Source organism: Petromyzon marinus, chromosome 1 (genome assembly GCF_048934315.1).
Source record: "Petromyzon marinus isolate PM22_M1 ecotype Great Lakes invasive population chromosome 1, UKy_Petmar_22M1.pri1.0, whole genome shotgun sequence".
Lineage (NCBI taxonomy): Eukaryota > Metazoa > Chordata > Hyperoartia > Petromyzontiformes > Petromyzontidae > Petromyzon > Petromyzon marinus.
In genome coordinates, this window is record NC_133667.1 from 12,615,961 (window position 1) to 12,635,782 (window position 19,822).

At 46.8% G+C, this 19,822-nt stretch overlaps 1 protein-coding gene across 1 annotated transcript; it reads left to right on the plus strand.

Annotated features, from left to right (window-relative positions):
* Positions 1-228: 228 nt before the first annotated feature.
* On the plus strand, positions 229-16,187 carry LOC142925140 (kinesin-like protein KIF2A). The gene is made up of 12 exons (XM_076068094.1): positions 229-285; positions 563-701; positions 1,684-1,846; positions 2,891-3,045; positions 3,908-3,999; positions 5,197-5,339; positions 6,526-6,730; positions 9,526-9,694; positions 10,899-10,991; positions 11,727-11,862; positions 13,253-13,746; positions 15,385-16,187. The coding sequence occupies exons 1-8, from the start codon at positions 229-231 to the stop codon at positions 9,607-9,609; spliced, it is 1,038 nt and encodes a 345-aa protein (XP_075924209.1). The 3' UTR covers positions 9,610-9,694; positions 10,899-10,991; positions 11,727-11,862; positions 13,253-13,746; positions 15,385-16,187.
* Positions 16,188-19,822: the final 3,635 nt, after the last annotated feature.

The following is a 19,822-nucleotide window of genomic DNA, read 5'->3' on the forward strand; positions in this document are numbered from 1 at the left end:
TGACGTCGCAATGCAGTTCATGCGAGAGCCGGGGGCTTATGGGACCCCGGGGTCCTGCCATCAGGTTCATATGTCAATGGATCAATGGAGGTTGTGGAACGAACACTAATAATAGCCACTTGCAAACCTGTGCCACGTGCTCATGTTGCATGTGCATGTGATGTCCTGCATGTGCCGTGTTCATTTAAAACACAGACAGCTAATGGTCCTCACTGGGTGTTCCGGAAGATGATCCAGGAATACCGTGCCAACCTCGACTACCGTCCGCTCTCCATCTTTGACCAGGTTCTTGAAGGCCCCCCCTCCCCATGCCTTGTTAACTATCTCGCCTAGTATGCAGGAGGTCGGTGGGTTCAGTCCCGACCCCTGGTGCCTGTATATTTGGCGTTTCCATGTTCTCTCCGTGGTCACACGAATTTTTTTTCCCGGGTGCTCCGGTTTTTCTCTCCATTTCTAAACGTGCGTTTAGAGTATTATTTTGGCTGCTACACATTTCCACGTGATAAGCCGCTTCGTTCAGCTATCACTTGTGGCCAAGTCGCTTCTGGAAAGAGCTACATAGCTCAGTGGGCCTTACCTGGTACGATACAAGTTCCGTTCTTTCAGTACTCTGACTTTATACCGTGCGAACCTTGGCTCTATTCAGGTGGAGGAGCGAAAGATCTGCGTCTGCGTCAGAAAGCGCCCACTCAACAAAAAAGGTACTCGTGGGTGGGAGGTGGGGCGTGGGTGGGAGAGGGGGTGGGAGGGTGGAAGGGAGGCTATGTAGTCAATTTTGCAGTGCAACGGGAATTAAATTTTGATTTAAAGCTTTCGTGACTGCAAGGATTCATCTTCTTTGGTTCTTTCGGTAAAGTCACGTAGAATGAGAATAAAATAATACATTGATAAAATAAAATAACGCAATAACATTCTCAATTTATTATTTTATTCTCATTCTACGTGACTTTACCGAAAGAACCAAAGAAGATAACGGGAATTACACAAGTAGTTCAGCGATTCGTCCTGTAGACAAACCTCAGCTGTCTGCACTCACGACTGATGATGCCCGTGTGTTATCGCAGGAATAATTGTATGCATGTTGAACTTCTTTTGCACCATTAGTAGCCAATCGTGCCATCAGAGGTGTGGGGAAAGGACAACGATTTAAACAAATCAGTGCTAAAGAAACGAGTTTGCAATCTAGTTGAATGTTTATTGTGTAGCATTTCAAGACTCATTTGCAGTCACATACCGAACAATACGTAGTACCCCCCCCCGCTACTCCCCCCCACGCTACCCCCCCACCCCCGCTAAGACCGCATGCAAGAGCTGTTGACAAATATTTCTATAATCGGTTTTACGATGATGATGGCTGAAATGTAATGCCTAGGCATTTTGCGACCAATATTATGGTTCATAATTTTGTATCGGTCCGGTCATCTTAAGTACATGTGTGTCGTACACCCTCCACCACCCAACACACCCAATTTATAAAAGTTGTAACGTGAGCAAACGTGTGCCAGTCTCTTACTGCTTCAGCATATCCGGTGTGCTGTCGAGCAATTCACAACAATCTTAACGGTTCATTAAATTCTGTGAATTGCTTACGACACCCATTTTTACCTGCGCGATGTGACCCGAAAATCAATTGCGAAATCGGACGACGATCCCGTTGGTGGTGTCTGCGCACGCGTGACCCAGAGCTGGCGCAGAAGGAGATTGATGTGGTGACGGTGCCCAGCCGCGATGTGCTCATGGTCCACGAGCCCAAACACAAGGTTGACCTCACCAAGTACCTGGAGAACCAGACGTTCCGCTTCGACTACGCCTTCGACGAGTCGACCTCCAACGAAATCGTCTACAAGTGAGACGGCGCGGCTGGGTCGCTGCCACCGCCGCTGCCCACCCACTGCCACTCCCCCCCCCCGTACCCACCACCCCATTGAGCCATTGCCACACATGAACACTCTTCCTTCAATCAGCAGTGCATTATACAGCGCCTAGGTCAGGGGTCGGCAACCAAAGTAACAAGAGGAGCCGTTTTTGTCAAATTCGGTAGAGAAAAAAAAATGTCAAGGGCCGCAATGCGCGTGAATAGGAGACTGCGGTCCCCAAGAAATAACGTCACGAAGCAGTCCTTAAAGAGCCGCATACGACTCCGGAGCCACGGGTTGCCGACCCCATGGCCTTGGTCCTTGCTGTGACGTTGAACTTCTTTCGCGTCGTAGGTAGCCAACCTTGCTAATCAGAGACATCGAACCCCACCCATCCACCCCCCCCCCCCCCGGGCTTAAACCCTGGAGCTCAGGGCTACCAGATTTAGTTCTATACTAGGGGCTGTGTGCCCTTTAAAACACTTTAGATAAATAGGGTTGTTAAAACAGCTGGTCTGATTTGAAGCTGTAAATGGCTGTTGAAATTAGATGTGGCAAGTGCACTGCATCAAGTGAGGGTGGGTGATGAATCTTTGTGTCCTTGCAATTGCTCACGTGCATGTGTCACATGTGTCTGTGTGCCTGTGCGTGTGGTTACTTGCTGCCACCATGCCCCACCCGGGTGTGTGTGTGTGTGTTAGGTGCTCGCTAACCACTTGCCGCAACAAGTCCTTTGTGTTTGGGGAACAGTAGTGTTACAAACCCGGCGACCCGAGTTTGATTCCCACTCGTGGCCAACACCAGTGACATATCTGAACCCGTCCTGGGCCTCCCCTATGTTGACTTGGCCTCAAATGAGTACCTGGTGCGATGTGTAAGCAGTACCACTGGGGAGTCGAAGGCGGCCGAGCGTGGTGCTGGCCACCTTACACCCCTTTGCGTGTGCCACAGTGTCGGCTTTTATAGGCGCTCGCGAACAGCACTTGCCCCAACAGTCTGTTCAGGCTACACGGGGGATCTGTTTCTTTGTTTAGATTCACCGCCTACCCATTGGTGCAGTCAATCTTCAACAAGGGCATGGCCACGTGCTTCGCTTATGGACAGACGGGAAGCGGCAAAACCCACGTGAGTTCTAGGCCACCGCGCGGTCGCCCTTCGTCATTGGCGGTGGAGCAGTTCTTGCGACGGGGTCGCGGCCCGTTAACCTCTGGGGAACGGGAGTGCGCACTATTAAAACCGAAGATTCTCAACTCCACGAGAGGCTATCGTTTCGCGGTCTGCGTCTTAACAACTTCCTATGGCCCCCCGCATGTGATTGTTATTTAATTATATTATTTGTAGCCCCCTCCCCCCTCACCCCCCACGCTGTCCGCGTGCCCATCATTGGGGGGTGGGGCGGGGGGGGTGTTGGGGGGTGCGCAATTGTCCTTATCATTTTGAAGCTCTCTTCTGGCATAGTCAACATTAGTACTGGAGGAGGTGGCCGAGTGGTTTGATGGCAATGTCCACTTCATATCACCGAGCCAGCACCCCTGGGATCTTGAGCTGGTGTTGGGTGTCTCATGGAACTTATGCTCTAGTTAGAAAGCTGAGCAAGCGACTCTGAAATCTTCAAATAAAATGCTGGCGATAGTGACAATTATCAAAAGAGGCTGACGAGGGCCTCCTCGCGAGATGCCAACCGCGAGCATTATCCTTCTTCCCCGCTGATAAGTGCGTGTTGTTGAAAGTGGGTTGCATAGACGTTAGAGCATAGAAATACAGTACAACACTTGGTTTGCTTGACTGCCGTCTGCAGCACAGCATTTAGCCCCCATAGCCGTATAATAACCCATGTGTGCATGGTGGTCACCCAAGTAAAGTAAGAGCGCTTGGGCAGGACGATGTACGTCTAGGAGGGATGATTACCGATGGTCAAGAATAGTTAAAACTTTAAATTAAATCATTCAATATTTTGATACTGGCATAATGGTCCCATAGAAATAATGATGATAGGTGGAATTTATAATTTTTCTTTGACTTTCCCACCCTCCCTCCCCCATCCTGCCTAGCACGGGATGTGTTTGACCTGCAGGGAGACAAGCACTACAGTCATCTGAATCTGCACGTGTACGCCACCTTCTTTGAGATCTACAGCGGGAAGGTGAGGACGTGCGCATGTAATGAGTGTGAGCGTGTGAATGAATGGAATGCCCGTGGGAATGCAGCATGTGTGCAGATGTGCGTGTGAATGGAATGCGATGTAATTTTTATAGTCTTTTCTCAACCTCTGAATGAAGGGCCCCTCCCCATGTCACGTCCGTCATGGGTAACTTCAGCATGCTGGTCAGTGCGGGTTGTTGGTGAATGGGCTTCCCAGGACCGGTTCGGACATCAACTCGCCACTGATGTCAGCCATGGCTGGGAATGGGAATTCAGGTCGCCAGGTTCAAAGCGCGGTGCGCAAACTGCCGGTTGTATGAAATAAATGTGAACCAGGTACAGCCCATGGGCCCCCTGGGTTCCTTACCCGAATGCTATTTGGGGTGTGTGGGGAGCAGTGGTGTCGCGGTTAGCGTGCCGCGCTACGAACCCGGCAACTCGAGTTCGATCCCCGTCCACGGCCATCGCCAGTGACGATTATCCGAACCCGTCCTGGGTCCTCCCATAGGTCGACAGCCTCAAAGTGGAATACCTGGTGTGGCGTGTAAAATTTGCCGCCGAGGAGACACAGATGGTTGAGCATGATTGAGCATGTTAAACTTTTATGAGACCTCCTTTGCCAGTAACAAGATATAGTAATAGGTTTTACCCTTTTAAAGGTGTCAGTTTTTGTGGCAGTTAAAAGGGTAAAACCTATTGCTGTATGTTAAACTTCTTTCGCACCATATGTGGCCAACCGTGCTAATCGGCGGTGCGGGGGAAGGACGACAAATTAAACGCAAAAAGCAGTTCCAAAGAAATTCGTTTTCAATCCAGGTTTAAAAATGTCTTCATAATACCCAAAGGAAGAGCACTGAAGATGGCCGCAGGAGCGCTTCTGAAAGCGCACGATGCGGTGACCACCTTTGTTCGGTGGCCAAGCCAAAAGCCGCTGCTGTGAGGATGACCGGTGTTCGCGCGATGATGGTTTATGTTTCTTGACGAGAATCGGCAAGGTATTGTGGTTCATTGGTGGCAGGCACTTTGTGTGTACTGAGTGCGACCTTATTATAATGCATTATAATGTCATAACCAACCACCACCTCGTGTACCGTGCCGGCAAAGGTAGGGTGCTCGCTTATAACAGCACTTGCCCCAAAAGTCTGTTAAGGCCATGAGGTGGGTGGGGGTTTTTGTCTCCGTGTGACTGGAATTGCAGGTGTTCGATTTGCTGAATAAGCGGGCGCCCCTGCGAATACTGGAAGATAGCAAGCAGCAGGTGCAGGTGTTGGGGCTCATCGAGTGCCCCGTCTCCTCCAGCGAAGAGGTGCTCGCCCTCATTGAGACTGGGAGCAAGTGCAGGTCAGCACGCACGCACATGTATAAAACAAATAATTCGGTGATAATAATACTTTCATTTAATTAATTAGTATCCAATTATGAGACCTCCTTTGCCAGTAACAAGATATAGGAATAGGTTTTTACCCTTCTAGCTGGCACGAAAACTGACACCTTAATACAAGGGATCATGTTTGCAATAACCACACCGCAAGCAGTCAAAAATGCAAACAAAAAGAAACAACTCTGATGATATGCACTGTCCTTGAATTTGATTGGTCCACACCCAAGACGGCTTTTCTTAGAGCCTAGTCCCTTGTATAAAGGTGTCAGTTTTTGTGCCAGCTAAAAGGGTAAAACCTATTACTATATCTTGTTACTGGCAAAGGAGGTCTCATAATGTAAAGGTTACCCCGAGCTCTCAATACTCTGATAGTGCGCTGTTTTTGAGTTGCACGCCTTATGGTGTCATCTGGTCCAACACCAGTGGAGACTAGGCTCTAAGAAAATCCGTCTCGGGTGTGGACCAATCAAATTCAAGGACAGTGCCAATATCATTATCAGAGTTGTTTCTTTTTGTTTGCATTTTTGACTGCTTGTGTTGTGGTTATTGCAAACATGATCCCCTTGTATAAAGGTGTCAGTTTTTGTGCCAGCTAGAAGGGTAAACACCTATTACTGGTATCCAATTGTTTTAATATTTGTTTTGTATTGTGAAAAGTGATATAGGTATGCATTTTTAGGTTCGGAGTAGAGTTGGAATGACTCCGAAAGAAAAACATTCTGATTTACAACGTTTTGTTTTACGCCGTGTTTTTTGGATGGAACACATCGCTTTCGTGAATCGAGGAATGCCTGCACGTCCGTATATATATACGCGTGTACACAACTTAAGCCTATCCCGTTCCGCACGCGTACATCATCAGTTTTTCTTCTGATTGAGTTCTGGTGACGTACGTGTACATGATGAAAACTAAAATAAAATAACTTGATCGTTACCGAGGCTGCCACAAGGCCCATGCGGGAGGGTGTGTGGCACAGTTTGGCACCAGAATATCGTAGAGTGCGGCGATCGTGTCGCTACGTTTCTCTCCGGCGAGTACGAGCCGCTTGTGCGTTTCGAGGTTCGGCACTTGCAGGCGTTTTGGAACGGGAAAGGCTTTCCTTGGCGCACAGACCTCTAGGCGGAACCCGTGTGACGCGCGCACAGGACGTCGGGCCAGACATCGGCGAATGCGACGTCGTCGCGCTCGCACGCCATCTTCCAGCTGATACTGAGGCGCGGCGAGCTCCTGCACGGCAAGTTCTCGCTCGTGGATCTCGCCGGCAGCGAGCGCGGCGCCGACACGGGCAATTCCGACCTGCAAATGTGCCGCGAGGGCGCCGAGATCAACAAGAGCCTGCTGGCGCTGAAGGTTTGTTATTGGATTGTTTTTTTGCCCAGCAAACCCTCGCCGAGTCTCGTGACTTGCTTTCAGGACGGTACTGCCAAGTCTTTTTTTGCATTCCCCCCCCCCCCCCCGCATACTGATGATTGTTATTACCTGCGGCTCTGGAGTGGCATGCGGTTCTTTAAGGACTGCTTCGTGATATTGTTTTTTCAGCAGTGTCTTGTATTCACATGCAATACAAGCTCTTGAATATTGAGGTTTTTTTTTTACGAATTCGAAAAACAATGCCACTTGTTCTTTTAGTTGCCGGTCCCCGGTATAATTCCAGTCGAGTTATTTGCGGGTACGTTTGCAAATTTGGCAAATGTGGATCGTGACGCCGGCACACAAATGGGCCTGCTCGTGCACATGACGTCGCCGGATCTTTAACGTCCGCTGCGAAGCAGACCGTGTATTTTTAGGGTTGATACACCTGCGGTATGCAGCAAGGGCAGCCGCTAGATTCTAACTGTCAGCAGCTCAACTCATTGCCCTACACGGGAAACCTTTCTCAGACGGTGACTTCATCAAACAGTGCCTCACTAAAGTCATGGGAATTTTGTGCCCGGAGAAAATGCAGGATTTCAACGTTGTTAGTATTTCCAGAAATACGGTTGTGCGGCAAATTGAAGACTTGTCGGCTAACTTAAAACTACAAGTGTCAGATAAAGCTTGTGCTTTCGATTTTTACTCGATTGAATGTGATGAGAGCACAGATGCCACGGACACTGCACAGCTGTTCATTTTTTTGCGGGGAGTTGATAATTTTTGCATTACGGAGGAACTGCTCGATCTTCGGAGTCTAAAGGGGACAACAACTGGGAAGGACATGTTTGAAGCTGTGTCAGATGCAATTGACCAGGCTGGAGTTAAATGGGACAAGTTGTGTGGAATTACAACGGATGGGGCTCCAGCAATGACAGGCGAGCGCAAAGGAATGGCCTCTATGGTGAGTGCCAAGGTGCGGGAGAGCGGAGGTGAGGCTGTCAAAATGCACTGTATCATCCACCAAGAAGCCCTCTGTGCCAAGATAATCCAGCTTGGCGATGTGATGAACACAGTTGTGAAAACTGTCAACATAATTCGGGCACGAGGGCTTTACCACAGATAATTTCAAGCGTTCCTCTCTGATGTCGACGCTGAATACGGGGACCTACTCTATCATTCTGAAGTGCGCTGGCTCAGTCGCGGCTCCGTGCTGCAGCGGTTTTATTCCCTGAGATCAAATATCGACAAGTTTTTGAAAGAAAAGGGCAGACCTCTCCATGAGATCAGTGGCCCTTTATGGTTGGCAGACCTGGCTTTTTTAGTTGATCTCACTGATCATCTCAACACCCTGAACAAGAGACTACAAGGCAAAGAGCAGCTGGTACCACAGCTGTATGCGCACATGAAAGCATTCCATGCGATGCTCCGTCTCTTCGAGTCACAACTGCGCAACTTCAATGTAGCGCACTTCCCCACGCTGACCAAAATCAAATGCACATTTCCAAATGCCAAGCTCTCTGCAACAATGGGAGAATATGTGTCTGTGATCACATCTCTCATGACAGAATTAAGTCAGCACTTCCAAGATATTTCTGTCATTGAGAAGGAAATCACACTGTTTGCGGCTCCGTTTTCAATGGATGCAAAAGAAGTGGAGGAGAGTCTGCAATTAGAACTGATCGAAATTCAGTGTGATGATTCTCTGAAGAATCAGCATTAGCTTCTCTCCCTACCTGACTTCTACCGGAGCTTGGAAAAGGCCAAGTTTCCTCTGATGAGACGCCACGCAAAACGAATGATGAGTCTGTTCGGCTCAACATACATCTGTCAGCGGACATTCTCTCTGTTAACGCTGAACAAAAGCAGACTGAGAACCAGAACGACCGACAGCGATCTCCGTGACGTCCTTCGGATCTCAACTACCAAACTTACTCCTGACCTGCCAGCTATCCTTCAGACCAAAGCGCAGCATCACTGCTCCCACTGAGCGCAACATTCTTCCCATTACAGGTAAGTAAAAAAATTAACACGCAGTTTTCATTTGTTAATAAGCCCAATTACTTAATAAATTCAGTCAATTAAAGTTGATGACAATTTTTTAGCAAACATTAGTTGATGTGTTAACAAGCCCAATAATTTATTTGTGTAATAAGCTTGAAATATCCACATCCCCTATTTCTCTTCTTGTCTCTCCCTTCATACAGGACAATGAAGGCGGATCAGCACCCTAAGAACCAATCTGAGGCTGTCACTGAGAGAATGACCTGCCAACTTTATTGTAAAAAATTTAATGATGGAGGCTTTTTTTCTTTAAACATGTTCAATTATCAAACGTAATTTACCTGCATTTGATTGATTTTGCCAATATTAGTGCATGAGAAGTGAGGCAGTATACCTCACGTCTAGTGAGTGGCCCAGTCCTTCGTATATTTTTCTGTATGTGGCCCTTGGGAAAAAAAGTTTGGACACCCCTGGGCTAGAAGCTTGACGTGGATCTCCTGCCTCTCCAACAGGGAGCCCGCACCGCACGCTGTGCGTGGTGCCACCGCGCTTAACCAGCGCTCACCCAAGCCCGCACTAGGGCTGGTACTACACCCCGTGTCTGGGGTGTACACACAACAGTATACATCCCGCCGTGGTCTCGCAAGCCTGGCACCAAACAGTGACCTTCCCAGTCACTACACATACACACACCACACAAATCCTAGGGGTGGAATGAGTCATCAGTATTGGGAGGGCTGCGGTGTCAAGGCGGTCTGCCCTTTGTTCTCGTCTGTGATGTCCGCATGTAGGGTCAAGGAGCTGGGGGTGGAGCAGGGTGGGGAGGAGCGACAATCGGCACCGCTCGCGCCCACCACCGCCGTGGTAAAGCCTGAACCGGAGGACGACGTCAATATGGACGAGGCGGGGGAAAAGGAGGCCGCTCAGCCACGTCACCGCCGGCTGCCCTCTCTCATCCTGGCGAGTGACATTGAGACGGAAATCAATCCGGTGGTTTATTTGAGCATCCCCCGGGCATAGGATGGCATGTGACAGTCGCGAAACATTGACGAATAAACATTAACATTGACAATCGCTCGCTGACGATTAGAAAATAACATTGACACTCATTGGCAAATACACATTAATAGTTCTTCATTCAGGAAGAGACAAAAACATTGACATTCCCCTCTGTATTATTCAGCAATTGAACGAAAAAACAAAAACAAACGAAACCAAACAACTAACCAGCCACCTATCAATGAAACTACTACACAATTGAACATCTAAGCAACGGCACCTAACGAGGCATTTAAACATTGTGCATGTTTTGTAAATAGTCATCGGCAGAAAATAATAAAAGTAAGTCCATGAGCCTGAACGCGAGCAGGGAGCTGACAGCATGGGTGGCCGGGGGCAAAGGGAGTCCCAGAATATGGGGGGCAACAGAGGAGAGTGAGCGACCTCCCCCTGAGCGAACAGTTGACTGGGAGCTTCGGGCGAATGCCAAGGCTACTGGGAACAGAAAGTGTGTGGAGGTGAAGTAGCGCGAGACGAGAGGTAGGAGAGGTAGCAGAGTGTACGGAGGGGAGTAGAGCGAGGGGAGAGGTAGCAGAGTGTACGGAGGGGAGTGGAGCGAGGGGAGAGGTAGGAAAGTGTAAGGAGGGGAGAAGAGCGAGGGGAGAGGTAGCAGAGTGTACGGAGGGGAGTAGAGCAGGGAGAGAGGGAGGAGAGTGTTCGGAGGGGAGTAGAGCGGGGAGAGAGGTAGCAGAGTGTACGGAGGGGAGAAGAGCGAGGGGAGAGGTAGCAGAGTGTACGGAGGGGAGAAGAGCGAGGGGAGAGGTAGCAGAGTGTGTGGAGTGAGAAGTAGAGCGAGGGGAGAGAGGTAGCAGAGTGCGTGGAGTGGGAAGTAGAGCGAGGGGAGAGAGGTAGCAGAGTGCGTGGAGTGGGAAGTAGTGATGCGAGAGAGATACTTCCGTTCTCCCAAACATGCACGCTCCCCGACCTTCACGGTGTGGGGGAAGGTCTTCATCCAGCAGTGGATTGACAAAAGGGGCTGCCACACGAGCAATGTACAATCATTCTGTTTGCCATCAATTGTCCCCAGTCCTTATAACCCGATGGGCTTATTTACAAGCGTGTGTTGTTCCCCCTTGTGCTGCGTTGGCCATGCGTGCATGCGCAGGAGGAGGAGATGCCACTGTGGCTGCCCTCCGAAGAGTCTCTTCTCCAGCCGCTCAAGAATAAGATCATTGAGCAGCACCAGGTGGACTTGCAGGTGCGATGGCCTGCTTCAGCGGCCGGCTTGCACTCTCCCGTTGCCGTGACGGACGCGGGGGGTCCACGTCTTGCGTGCTTTTGACGCACTCGTGTCGTCCGATAAACGATTTAGCAGCACCTCAATGGGGGCTCCACCAATAGTTTAGTTTTTTGTATAAAGCATTTCTGACCCTACGTTATCTATTATTTGTTACGCTTGTTTTTCCAAAGTAGGCCTTATGTCTACGCACACACGCACGAAATCGAGAACTGTGGAGGCGAGGTAGACCACACAGATGTTTCAAAACTCTCTTCCTGTTGTCCGTCGAGTTTCTATATAACCTGGCTGACCAGCACAAGATGGTACATAAAGTGTGGACTAATCTCTCATCCGTTCCATCTGCATGGGATAGTATTGCCTCCCCCCTCGCCCGTGCAGGTCTTCACCGGGCACTCGGGTTTTCCTCTCGCTCGTATCAACACCGATTGACTGGAAACGTTTTAAAACATACATACCTGAGTGTTGTTAATCTAGATTGAAATCTCATTTCTTTAGAACTGCTTTTTGTGGTTTGCTGTACCTTCCCCCGCACCTCCGATTAGCCACAGTTGGCTACGTACGGTGCGAAAGAAGTTCCACATACCCGCATACGTTGCCCGATCGTTGCGGCGTAGCGAGATGCAGCTTGCCCGAATGATGCGCCCTGAAAACCTCAACGCGCCTTACTGACGTTGCCGTTGCCGCGTGCGACAGAGGTTCTTGCTGCAGCTGTCGCTGGAGAACCAGCTCCATGACCTTTGGAGCCAGGGGGAGTGCAGCACATTAGACTTTGCGGAGCAGGTCATCGGCATCATCGATGACCGCTCTGCAAGAGATGCCGCTTTACGGGGTACGTGCGTGCCACGGTGGTTTTTCTGTTGGTTGATTGTGCCTCTTTTGGCTTACGCGAATGTTGGACAATTACATACGTACGTGTGTTGAATTTCTTTCGCACCGTGCTTGGCCAACCGTGCTAACCGGAGGTGCGGAGAAATTATGATACGATTTAACTTTTCAAACGTGTGATGCATAGTTTCGTGGTAACAATGTGTTGCGCAAATATAAAATCGGTACAAATCAACGAGCATATGGCAACACGGCACTGTCAACAGTTGACATTTAGAGAAAATGTTTTTACGGCCGAACATATAAAAAATACTTATTTTTAAACTCTTAAACTTTTCATTTTACCATATAAGGCCCCACTGAGCTACGTAGCTCCTTTTCAGAAGCGACCTGGCCACATTTGATAGCTCAACGAAGTGGCTTATTGTGTGGAAATGCATTGCAGCCAAATACTCTAAATGTGGACGGGAAAACTTGACAACGTGGAGAAAAATCCACGCAACCACAGGGAGAGACGTGCAAACTCCAAATATACAACAGGCATCCGGGTCGGGATTGAACCCACGACCTCCTGTATACCAGGCAGGGTAGTTAACATCTCGCTGCCGTGGCATATAAATTGCATGTAGTGTTCTTATTACTAAATAAACAATTTGTGGGTTCAGGACTCTATGCAAGGCACAGTTCCAAGCGCAGTCTAGCATCTGTCACAACAACGCACTGTGAAATAGCATCCATCGCACGTTTCAAACACAGTCTAGCATCTATGACATGGTCATGAAATGTATCAGGCCATTGCGCACAGCGTTGCGCTCTGAATTAAATGCAGAACGCTGTCAACCATTGCCAGTGAGACTTAACACCGAATTTTAAAGCAAGGTAGATTTAATACCATTTTTTAAATTGGCCATTTATTGTAACAGTAAACTTTTGCAGTGAGGTTCGTATGTTGAAATGTTCCAGTAAATAACAATCTAGAGTGCTCCTCCCCTTACTTGCGGGAACTATTCCCAAAGGTGGAATCGTGCTGTGTGTTTAAACCCTTGAGTTGGGACCGCAACAATCCTGCTTCCATAGTGCTGGCTTGCAGGCTGGCATCGGTGTAAGAATTTGCAAAGCCTTGCCAGTAATAAAAAAAAGCTATTTGCGTATTGCTGGGCCTGAAGCGTAGGATGCGAAGTCTGCCGTACGTACGCATGTGTGTATGTTGAACTTCTTTCGCACCGTACGTAGCCAGCCATGCTTACCGGAGGTGTGGGGAGAAGGCCAACAAACTAAACACCAAAAGCAGCTCTAAAGAAATTGGTTTTCAATATAGATTTAAAATACGATTGACTGTATGTTGGTACGTTTATTGCTACGTGTACCCATTACCGTTCCTGTGCGTTTCGCAGAGATGCTTCAAGAGCTCGTTGAGATGGAGAACACACACACCATGCATTCACCCCATGCACGCACCCCGACTAGCGCTTAGGTCAACTAGAACACACAAACCGAACCTCTCCACCTGGGTTTTCATCCCGGCAACGTAGCGAGTGACCTGGCTATGGGTTTCCCATGTGAGAGAGAATTGGCAAAGATCGGTGTGAGATGTTGACTCCCGGACCCTGTGGTAAAACATGGGTGAGTTTGACGCGAGACCACCTCCAGGAGAATCCGGGTAGAATATGATGGTGCACCCAGATACACGAGCACTCAAGGGGGGTAAGTTGGAAAGGGCAGGGAGTGTTGGAATGCAATAATACTGTTTTCCTGAGACAGATAGTGCGAGTGGAAGAATGACGAGTGTGGCCTTGGGTGCATCATCAACACATCGTGCATCTAAAATTATCCCTGATTATGACAATAAAAACAGCTGTAAGTTGAGATGGAGAACACCAACGCAAAGGTGATGAACGGGCAGGCAACCCGGGGCTGTGCGAGGGGACAGCCCCATCCAGCCCTTACCCCCCCCAACTCCCTCCGCACTAAATCCTGAGCGCTGCACTGCCGCACCGGCGTCATCCATGATTTCACCACGCGACGACCAACACCATCCACTCCTTCACCACCACCACCACCGAAACCTAGTTGGTCATTGACACGCTTCGCACCCCACAAAAACGGTTTCCACCTTAAATTTTGATTTAAAGCTTTCGTGACTGCAGTGATTCATATTCTTGGTTCTTTCGGTAAAGTCACGTTGAAGGGAAACAATAAAATAATTAAATATATAAAACAATACAATTCTCGCGAGTCATCATCAGGTGTGAAAAACAACGGCAAGAACATTTGAAAGAAGTGGCGGTTTGTATTTATTTATTTTTAAACGTTAGCACCACGGATAGCGATTTGACAGTTTGTTTAGATGGACGAGTCCATCTATGTTCGGAAAAGAGGAGGGGGGAGACAAAAAATTAACGTATGCTTCTCAGTTGTCTGGGCTGCGAGTGTGGAGTGTGTGTGTAAGTGGAGCGGTGGTGTAGCGGTCAGCGCGCTGCACTATGAACTCGACGTGCTGAGTTCGATTCCCACGTACGGCCAACACCAGTGACGAATATATCTGAACTGGGTCCTGGACCTCCCCTAGGCCGGCTCAGCCTAGGGGAGGGCCGACCTTTATAGGTGCTAACAGCACTCGCCCCAACAGTCTGTTAAGGCTACACAGGGGATCTTTGTTGTTCGAGGTAGTTGAATACATATTGTGCTTTCGATGGCTCGTTGTGCGAGTTGCCATTGTTGGTCATTGTAGCTTGTTTGATGTCACTCGCAATCGCACATGTTGCCATGTAGTAACTGTCCATAAATCGCTTGGTTATACAGATCGGGCCACCCTATATCTATAGTAAATTAATTTAATGTTTCGGTTTTGGGTCCCGGCACCGGATGGAATCCTCTGCACGTCCGATTAGCACGGTTGGCTCCGTATGATGCAAAAGAAGTTAAACGTACATACAATTGCGATGAATTGGAGAGTGTTGGTGACCAACCATGAAAACAAGGTTGAACATCGAGTACTAAAACACTGCTTTATGTACGTCCATGAAACCCTACGTGTTTATGTTCCCCCCTGCTCTTGTGTGCATATTATGCTGTATATATTTATTAATTATTGCATACTCTATTGCGTACGTATACATTTGTTTTTGTATATTGATTTGCGTTTGTATAGGTATGTGTATGCATGTACTGTACACAGTAAAACCTTGGATTGCGAGCATAATTCGTTCCGGAAACGTGTTTTATAATCCAAAGCACTCATATATTAAAGCACTCGTACATCAGTTGTGATCACGTGACGCTCGGCAGTACAAAGCGTGTACGTACTGCTCGTATTGCAAGACCTCGCTCGTTTATCAAATTAATATTTATTTAAAAAATGTGCTCGTCTTGCAAAACACTCATAGACCAAGTTACTCGCAATCCAAGGTTTTACTGTATTTATTTAATTACTCGCGTGACGTTTGCGCGCGTGCATTTATTGTGTACTACATTATATTTACTAATTTGTGCGTTGTATGTGTTTTGTGTGTGTGTGTGTCTTCAGCCCTGATCTGTCCACTGCTGCAACGAAGGCCTTCCCAAGTTGCTGTAATCTTTCGGTAAAGTCACGTAGGTATAAAACGAATTAAATCACGACGTTTCGGGCGCAACGCAAGCGGTCCGTCATCGTGTTGGGACAACCACAGCAAGAAACAAATTGCTGAAGCGGAACTCTCTGCAACTCCGATTCGCCCACTTCAGCAGTTTGTTTCTTCCTGTTGGTTGTCCCACCTGATGACGGACCGCTTGTGCTGCGCCCTACACGTCGTGATTTAATCTATTTTATTTTCAACCCACGTGACTTTACCCAAAGAACCAAGCCCGCTTACCTGAACAGTTTATGTGATGTTTCCTTAACCCTGCCCGTGCTTTCTGGGAGAAAAACTAAATTTTTCTCGAGACAAACGCTTTTGGGAAAGTGTGAGAGAGTCCACGTATGTGCACGGTTTTTCGTCCTTGTTTTTGCAGCATTTAATAATTTCATTTCTTCTCTCGTCAATTTTTGTTCTAAGTTTAAGAATAGTTTCTCTATGTAACCTGTCTTTTCCATTTAGGATGTGTGAATGTGAGGAATTCTGACTTCTGCATTCAAAGATTTTCATTACTTTGGCACCATTATTTCTCCCGAAATGGTATTTTTTACATGCCTTAAATGTTGATTTTGTAGCTGAATTTCTGAATCACGGGTTGCATTAATTATGTGGTGCAAGGAGACTCAGATTATTCATTTACAACTTGCACATTGTTATATCTGAAGGGAAAACAGGGACGGCATTTTTATTTCAATTAAAAAAATATATATACTTACATTTTCTGCATCTTAATTTCTATCTTTTATGTTTACTATTGCATTGGCAGTGATGTGCAAATAACAAAAGCTCAACACGAATCGTCATTAACACTGCCCTATAAAAAATGTCTGTTTTGGGCAATGTCCATCCCATCTTTATCTCGGCGATGTAAAAGGGCCATTCCTCCCAAAAGTGTCAACCATGATGATCACAGCATCGTTCTCATCTTAAGCTGATTTTGGATTCAACGTTTCTCACTTCCATCGATCAACTTCCAGGTTCTGCCGAGCTGGTTTCCAAATTCTCGACCAGTGAATTCGCCAAGTTGTTTTAAACCAAAGGAACACATTTCAGCATCATTCTGCATTTACCAGCATAAAAAAAAATCACGTATATATGTAAAAGCATCATCTTGTTATTTATGCCGAAGGTGTTCAAAACCACCCCTAATTGGGTCTGCGAGAAAACCTGACGTTGTTTCCTGGGAAATGCAACTTCTGCATTTCCCCCCATAGGCTCAGGCACGTGACACTACATAGTCCGTTGGGAATCCCAGCGGTGGTAAGCATTGTACATAGTTTGTAATCGTTGTCCGTTTGTGTGTTGTCAGCATGCCCCCCCCCCCCTCCTAACAGTGGTCTCATGTCACTAGCATCTAATCTTCTGCTGCTGCAACAGCAAAACTGTACATGTTTTTAAAAAAATATTGTTCAATAGGACTGACTTTTGTCATCTGTGGCAGCAGTATGTATTTTTTTTGGTATGAAGTACATTTGATGAATGAATGTTTTTTTCGAATAATAATTTTGAGCTAAGTAAATGCACTGCAAAGTTGTCATAAGTAACCAGAACTTTTCTTGGTGGGTTACAGGCAGTGGCACACAATGGAGACCCATATTTTTGTTTAACAGGCGTGAATTAATCGCACTGGTTGTGCATTCATAATTTGCAGGTTCCCTAATGCGCATCCTCTGTTGAGGTTTAACTTTCCAAACCGTTCAAGGATTTGCAAAACGGCTCTATTCGGCTGGTGGTCCCAATGGTGGGATGTGCTTAGAAAATTCTATGGACACCTCTGTTACAATGGACAGAATTAATTACTGTTTTTTTTCTGCTAGAATTAGTTGGTACAACGATTTACCCGTGGTGCTTCCACCCGCACCCATGCTCGTTTGCCCTTTCCCCCCACCCCTCGCCGAATTAAACGTTCTCTTGTTGTCTTCTTTCATAGAAGCTAACTTTCAGTTACCAACCAGTGGTGTTTTTCCTTCCTTGGACTAACTAATGCTGACCCTTCATGAACCCCTCTTTCTTTCACATCAGGGCCAATAAAATGTTTGTCTGGTGTGTCATGGAGCTCGGTTTTAAGGCCTTTTTAAAATATAAAATGAAGAATATTTTAACATGGAAACAATGGAGTTATGTTTTGATTTAAAGGTTTCGTGACTGCAGGGATTCATATTCTTGGTTCTTTCGGTAAAGTCACGTAGAAGGGAAACAATAAAATAATAAAAATATAAAACAATAAAATTCTCACGACGTTTCGACTGCAACACAAGCAATCATCATCAGGTGTGAAAACCACAACAAGAAATTTTGAAAAAAAGTGGCGGTTTTTTAACGTTAGCACCACGGAGAGCGAGTTGACAGTTTATTCTGATGGATGAGTCCATCTATGTTCGGAAACTAGGAGGGGGAGACGAAAATAATGGATGCGGTCTGAAAGCCAGCGTAAGCGTGATCAATCAATTAAGTCCCAAAATGGTTTATCAAATCCTTCCAATGATTGCTAAGCCAGAATCCATCTTCTCGGTTGAAATTGTCTGTGTTTGTATATGTGGATAGCCTCATGAACGAATCTCTCATGGTAGCCAGATGGCTTGCAAAGAACCTCTGTCTAGGAGAAGTCAATGTCATGTGAACCTACTGAATTATAAGTGATCTGCCACGGCCGAGGTGTTGGTCCTACCGTGTTTCAGGTCTGCTTTGTGTTCACGAATGCGGTCCGAGACATGCCGTTTGGTTTCTCCAATGTAACTACTACCACAGAGGCAACTTAGTTTGTAGACACCAGGGTACTGTGTGTCCGGAATCACATCTTTTACAGACGCAACCAGATCACGGATTTTATGTAATGTGTTGAATCGGACCTGGATCTTGTGTTTATTCAAGATTTTGGAGAACTTTTTTGTGATCCCTACAATGTAGGGTAACGTGATGGTTTTGAAAGGCTCCTCAAGAGGGTCCTTCTTCATGGTTGGAGTGATAGCTTTGCGGATTGTGTCATCGGAATAACCATTAGCCTTAAGAGCTTGGTGTACGTGCTTGAGTTCATTATTTTATTGTTTCCCTTCTACGCGACTTTACCGAAAGAACCAAGAAAAATGGAATTATGATTATATATGCTGTTACCCAAAAATTATCCACAGCAACGCATGAGTTTGTGTATCGCTTTGATTCTGTGCATTAAACGGGGTCCCATTTTTATTTGGAATGCTCCTAGCTAATAACATCCGGTAATTCAGCAGCATTTGTTTAAACCAGCCTAACTGCTGATGAGACCCACAATATTTAAACTGGTCCAGTTTGCTTGCTTTAACAAATGCTGCTTGATAATATTTTTCTGGATAACTAATAGGCTGATCGACTGAAACACGTTTTACTTGTGAACACAATTGAGTTAATCCTGCTTTATCCACAATGCTCCATGGAAATGCATAATGAGTTTATAGAAAATACTATTAAAACTTCCACCTTTACCTGTGTCCAATGGTCATACTTGTTGCTCATCTATAATATGCGTTAAACGTGTTGGCTCATCGGTGGCCAAACTGATTTGCGAGCCCTGTGCAGCTCGATAGAGGCTCTGTCCAATGTTTTACTTTTCAACACGATGCACCTTTTATTTGAAGCGGGGAAAACAACATCTGAAGCAAGTGGAAGCGACCTGAAGGTCTGGCCACACACGTTGCAGCTATACGGCTTCTCGTCCGTGTGCTTGCGCAGGTGTGTGTGTGTCTTGAGGTCACACGGCTGCAAGAGCCCGCGACCAAACAGCTGGCAACGCTGAAGGCCGTATTTGGAAGTGCCTGACTTAAGACTGGAAACGGGAAGACTTATTCACAATTTGGGCAAATCGCCTGATAAAGCCGGTTGTAATCGCCATTGAAACATCGTACTAAAGTTGTAAATGTCCGTTTACTCTTCGACATCGGTGTGCTGAAGTAAAATTCATTGGTACGTTTTGTGTATGTAACGTCTTAATTGGCTGTGGTGGTGCTGGTGGGTTAACAGCACTGATATTTGCGTGATCTAACCCAAAAAAACTTTTGAGAATAATATTGATCGCGAAAACCTACGTATTAAACAGATTATATAGGGGTTTTTTTAATCGGTCAATGTTGGTATCAGGTTGTGGCCAGAATGAATGAGTAAGTGTAATGCTACAGCCCTTTGTAAATTTTACATGTGGAGCTGTTTCCTGCCGGTGTACAACCGAAAATAATTCGGGTCGTCTTGGAGAATATAAAATATCAAAATAAATAAGCACACCATATACTTTCGTGACTGCAGTAATTCCTGCAGTCACGAAAGCTTCGAATCAAGTCTGAACCACCTCTACGGGGAGGTATGAGGTCTGTGTCTTTGTGT